Raw genomic sequence first — 6017 nt, 5'->3', positions numbered from 1 at the left:
CTGTTACATGGCAGAGAGAAAACAGCCAGGAAACGTGGAGTGTTGTCCATTTATTTTCTTCCCCTCTACTATCCACAGCTCAGTGCAGGTACCAAAGAACTCCTAAGCTGAGAAAGCTCATGCTCTGCCACCGTGATTCCTACCCCAAATGCTCCAACTGCCTGAGGAGCACAGCCCAGATGGGCTGCAGACTCAGAGACAAGGAAAAACCAGACCCACTGCTTTCATATATATTTTTTATTCCTGGTTGAACATGAAAATGCCCAGTAGGTATCCAAAAATGAAGACAGGGTAATTGTATAGAACATCACAAACAAGACAGCGGGGTCCAAAACACATTCTTCTGCTGGAGAATACGGTTCCTACTGAAGTGCACAGTGCCAACATATCCTGCTATAAGGGCCAGCGAAAGCCCTGACATACCTCCAGCATGAAAGACAACAATCTACTCTTCCTGGCCACCTGATCTCTAGGTAAAGCAAACAGAACAAACCAATCATTTTGTAGTTTTATTACCCCCACCCCCAATTCTCACAAAGGGACTACGACTCGCCTTCAGATCTCAGTGCATTTCACAGCAAAAACAAAAAGAAATTCAAGAAAAAAATTAAGATAGTTGTGCATAAATCCAACTTCTTTTCGCACAATGTAGAGTTTGTCTTAAAGTTAACGTGATGATTTAAACCTTCTGATGCACTCTTACACTTGTATCTTCTCCACAGAAAACATCTTACCAGATCACAAAAGCTGTGAGTTCTCATGAGGATGGATCAGGTGCAGCCACTGCCATGGCTGGGAGGTGGCAGATAATGTTATATACACTGACTGGAAGACTACATCAGAAGAAAAAACAGAGTAAGGCACCACTGTCGGAAAAAATTAAGGTAGCTCGTAGTTACAACAATAACGAAAGCCATAATAAGTACTAATCTTAATTGCCAGCAATTCTTTAAAATAGTTATAAAAAAAAAAAAAAAAAAGGATGTTTTTGTACCTGAATACGGTTTCCTGATACCAGATGGAGTTTCAAATCAATACCCAGCCTTCAGCATTATCAGCTTTGTTTTGCTGTTTTTAATAATATCTAAGATGAAAAACCAAAACCTCTAAGTCTGTGTGTTCACAGGTCACGTTTCACTGCTTTGTTCTGAATGACACCACAGGAGAGAAACCAAAACAACCCAAAGGACAGTTCGTAACACTGATACTTCACCTTTGCGATGATCAGACGGGGTCGAGAAGTTTAAATACAAAACTGTGTATTTTCTGTTCTGTTTGAAAGCCTCAGTCCTCGGAAGGGAAGATGGAAAAGGCCAAACCTCATTACATCACAACAGGAGGGGGGGAAAAAAAAGGTTACTCGAAGATTTAATAAAGTTAGGAGTTGAAAAGTGTTCAAATTACTTTTTCCATTCAAGTCAATTATTTCAAGTATATTAAAATGTTTCAGAGGAAAAAAAATTTCTCCATGGTTACAATTCTAATTGCCTTTATAAATCCATAAAAAAAAGAAAGGTAGTCTCTATATGTACTCCATGTTCCTCCGATGCATGCACGCATTCTCTCTGAAGAAAGAAGTTCCCACAATCCACAGTCCAGTTGGTTCTTAACACTGATTTCAGGCACATCTTCCAAGCACCTCTCCAGTTTGTTTGTTTTTTGCCAACGAAGGTCTAATGCTGGGCATAAAGGCAGCAATTTTTGGTTGCTGTTGTCTACACGGGTACTGAGAATACTTCAGTTATTAAATAGAGCTTGTTGTAGAAAGAAGTTCCCACGTCACTCCAAAAACCAAACAGTACCTTCTGTTAGGCAGCTTTTGCAATCAGACAGACCTAATTAGAAGACTCCTACACAAGTCAGATAAAATCTTCGGGATCATACAAAAAGCAAGTCAGTTGAATGTGTACCTGGCAAGTTTGTCTCTACGACCTTGTTCTGAATAGCTTTAAAGTGCCCTAGTTTATTTCCTTATGCTCATTTAAGCTTTCGCTATTATATAAAAAGGGAACACTCAGTGTGATTACTGCATTTTGAGAGACAGAAAAAGAATATCAGAAATGGGAAACTCATCTTTAAGCAGCTTTTCTAGTTAGCGTCCGTTTGCTGAGTTTGCACGGCAGAGGCTGCTCTCCAAAGGGGTTTATGATAAACCCATCCATCTCCCTGCAATTTAAAGAGAAAATACAGTTACAACAGAGACTGCCTCAGCAGAATCCTCTTAGTACAACTACAACACCAATAGCTGTGAAAAAAACAAAGGGACATCACTTAGAATTTTATGTCATGCAGATTAAGACAGAGACCAACACCACAGGCTACTGAGCCTGCCTCAGAGCATGCACGACTCCAGCTGAGCCACAGCTGAGCTCTAGGAACTAACTGCACTGGCAATTAACCCACACAGAAAGACACTCTTCTCAACTCCATGGTCCAGATTTTGTTAAAAAGCCAAACCAAGACACCAGCAAAGGGACAACCAACCAACCATTACCAGCTCTAACACAGCCCAACTGTGTTCCTGGAAATCACATAGTTCTGCTTTACACTTAACATCTGTATGCGTACAGTATCACCTGGATGATGTCTATTTCAAAAGTTACCATACTAGTAGTCCTTCCTGCACAGCCTGCAGTTCAACCTGTTAAAAGCCTGAATACAAAACTAATACCACCACTACTGCAATATTTGTTCAATAGCCCAGCCAATAACCTCCATCCAAAACTCAACGTGCCAGAAAATAAGTTCAAAGCTGAAAGTGAGCACCTCTTCATTCTCTGCTAACAATTATTATTTGTCTTTGTATTACAGCCATAACATGAGCTCAATTAGGACTGCTGATTAATTTCTTCAGGCATTTACTGTGGCAGTCTATTTATATAGAACATAGACAAATGAAGCCACTTTTCACGTGACGTGGAGAAGCGCTCAGTAAAAAAGAGATAACTGCAAAACAGACAAACATTTAATTTCAGAGTAATTGGGAAACAAATCACAGTGTTTGGGAAATGAAGGGTAAATCAGACTTAGGAGCTCACGTGTTACCTTACCAGTATGCATCCCAGGTAACTAAATGATAAGATGCAAGAACACACCCACACATGCACCTGTTTCTACTGTAGCTCTGCCTCTGCCAGCTAACTACTCTGGGACTTACTTCTTTAATGAAGTATTTAGTACACCAAGGAGTTTCTGTTTCAGCACGAAGCCTCTCTTCATTCCTCTGTCGTTCTTCAAGGGCCCGCTTGTGCTCTGTAGCTTTATCGATGTCTCCATCCCGCAGAGACTCGGTTACATGTTGCCACAGCCTCCTAGAAACCAAGTTGTTAACTTTAGTTTTCCAAAGTTTCCTTAGCTCACCACCTCAAATACAAGACAGGATCACTGCATGCAGTTCTTCCAATATAATTGCTCTCTGCACAGCAAACCATCAAAAGACAAAGCGTGACGGTGTGACACAGGTGGAGAGGCCTATGGCTGTGCCTCACACCTACAGGAACAGATAAAGGCTATGAGGCTTTAGCTGCACCCATCTAATGCCGGTCTGCACACCCTCTAGAATTTGCTATGGCAGTGTTACTCAACAGGCAGCTTCTTGTAAGGACTTTCCTCAGCCAGCACTGCCCAGCTATGTGGTTTCCCCAAGGCATTCAGCAGACCACTCACAACAAAAAAGGTCAGACAAAGATAAATGTATGCATTTTACCTAGATTCAAATGGTCCTTGCTTCTCGATGGGCCGGACTCGTTTTCGTGTCACCGACAGTTTTGTCAAGTCCACATATTTAGTCTCCCCGTTGCTGTAGGTGAATTCAAGCACGCTGTTCCACTCCCCCTGCACTCTGCACACCACCGTGTTGGTCGCGTTCTGCTTCACTTCACCCGTGACTCTAGGAAATTGTTATTGTTAAAAGTCCACGGTCAGAGACACTATAGACCATTCACTGCATTAATCAACCTCATTCCAAATGAGTTTTTATGCCTGTCACACTGTCCTGACAAGCATTAGTTACATGAACTGCATCAGCATGAAGAAGCTCAGAGAGCAAAGAGACTTTTCTTCATTGCCCCAGCTCCTTCTGCGTTACCCAGGAAAGTGCTTTGGTTTTGGCTTCAGCTTAAAACTGTTTCAAGCACCGTTTCCTATTACCAAAATTTAAGATTTGCTTGTAAAAACAAGCCAGATTTGGAATGTGAGTAGTAAGAGCATGTGTATGCCTCCTGAAGTCAACAGGTGGGTAGGAGTTTCTGAAAACAACCAAAAGAGCAGGCCACGGGCAAACAGCCCTTCCCCTCATGCTGCTTTCTCTCCCTGAGACTCTCACACCTCACTGAAGGTACTGAATGGGGTGAAGCCCCTGTCCTCCTCCAGGCTGTATCCACTGAGCGCCAGGAAGCATCCAGGTCACACAGCACAGTCACATCTCCACAAGGCTGTGCTCTTAAATATTCCTAAGTGGTGACAGCAGAGCACTGACAACCCAGTATTTTAAAATCAATCATAAAATTACAGTCTCTACCTGGCACAAAACAAAAGAAGTTTTATCACTCATGCAGCATTACAAGGCGCAGTGCTGAGCTGCTAAATTAAACTCTTGTTGTGACCCACATTTCCTCCTGCCGTATTACTCAATGACACAACCATTCCCACACTGCAGAATGTGATATCTGCCCGAACTAATACTAGTGACAAAGCCTGGGAGCATTTGTCTGCAGGCTTGGCGTGACTGACACACGCCTGGCTACCTGTGATTACTATCATCTTCTGTTTGATCAAGCTAAAGGGGCACAGGGCCAAGCAGCCAACACCCAGCTGAGGTCTGGCAGCGAGGGTCACACAAATCTATAACATTGCCATAGCAACTTACTTGCACTCTGTGTAACCATGACAACTGCTGCTTCCCCATCAAGCGATTCTTTTGGCAACGGTCAATCATTACTGCATCAGATTTCCAATAGTTGCAGTACCTTGAATGGATCTGTCTAAAAAAGCCTCTACATCCACTAATTTCACAGAGGCAAGCGGAACATGTGCTGAAATTGAATCATTAACTTAAAAACGCATCCTACAGCTACATTTTTACTGGAGTGATTGGAAGGTGGAAGCTGTATTGTAAGCAATGCAAATAAGGACCTCAAATGACACATTGCTTTTGCTCTGTTTCACTTGTAGCATTTGCACACGTGAGCTTCGGTTCCCCAGGTGTCACTGAGATGGTCAGCTTTGGCTGCAAGGAAAAATCAAAGCATGTCTGGGAACGTAAGGGACAAGGCACTTCAGGATGAAGGCCTGGGTGTTTTATTGTTTTCTTTTAAGCTAGAAGTGGATCCCTGCCCTAATATTCCAGAAAAAGTAATTTTCTCCCCTGATGAATTTTTGCAATCTGAGAGTCCAAACCATGTTTCAGAAGTCCTGATGGGCCGGGCAGTTACTTACTTCATTACTGCATCTTGGGCATTAAAGGAAAGGTTTAAACAAGTGCTGTCCAGTAAATGGCTGAGAGCAAAATGCTCTGCATTCACACATTCCATGTGAGCCTAACACTCCACTTTCCTTTCCTTAACTCACTGTCACTGTAATAGCGCAAGGCTAACCTTGCAACATGCAGTCTTACCATAGGAATCCCTAAAAACACCACTGTTGATGAGTTTTAAAAGGCTTTGAACCAAGTGCACAGATGTTTACAGGGATTTCTTGGAAGTAACCCCAAGCAAACTTCCCCTTGATCTTCTGTTATCCATTAGTCTCTCAGCAGGGGTGTACATGAGGACACTACAAGAGTGAACATTCTGGTCTTTAAGGAAAGAAATGAAACAGAAGCTGACAGGTATTTCTGCCTAGAGATTTTCCTCAAGTTGCTTAAAGTTGATAGGATTTGTTTCTCTGCACTGTTTTTACCTTTTGATTAAACACAAGCTGGAGACTCCTTCCATATAGTACTGCTGAGGTACTCAAAGTGAAAAAGCTCAAGGCCACTCAGCTAACTACAAAGCATGCTGTGAATCCTGCAACATGCC

At 42.4% G+C, this 6017-nt stretch overlaps 1 protein-coding gene across 2 annotated transcripts in view; it reads right to left on the bottom strand.

Annotated features, from left to right (window-relative positions):
• Nucleotides 1-219: 219 nt before the first annotated feature.
• OSBPL11 (oxysterol binding protein like 11) overlaps nucleotides 220-6017 on the bottom strand; it is a 28953-nt gene continuing 23155 nt past the window's right edge. The window contains exons 11-14 of one of the 2 annotated variants that reach the window (XR_001556590.2): nucleotides 3707-3889; nucleotides 3158-3311; nucleotides 995-2166; nucleotides 220-833 (exon numbers count right to left, since the gene is read on the bottom strand). Coding sequence is in view for 1 of the 2 variants with exons in the window: in XM_015868697.2 (XP_015724183.1) it covers nucleotides 2089-2166; nucleotides 3158-3311; nucleotides 3707-3889 (415 nt within the window). In the remaining variant the exon portion in view is untranslated. Of the gene's footprint in view, nucleotides 2167-3157; nucleotides 3312-3706; nucleotides 3890-6017 lie in introns of both variants that reach the window. The other variant, XM_015868697.2, reaches the window with a different exon arrangement.

The sequence above is a fragment of the Coturnix japonica genome, chromosome 7 (genome assembly GCF_001577835.2).
Source record: "Coturnix japonica isolate 7356 chromosome 7, Coturnix japonica 2.1, whole genome shotgun sequence".
Classification (NCBI taxonomy): Eukaryota; Metazoa; Chordata; class Aves; order Galliformes; family Phasianidae; genus Coturnix; species Coturnix japonica.
The sequence above is the reverse complement of the archived record's forward strand: the minus strand, read 5'-3'. Positions and strand labels throughout refer to the sequence as shown.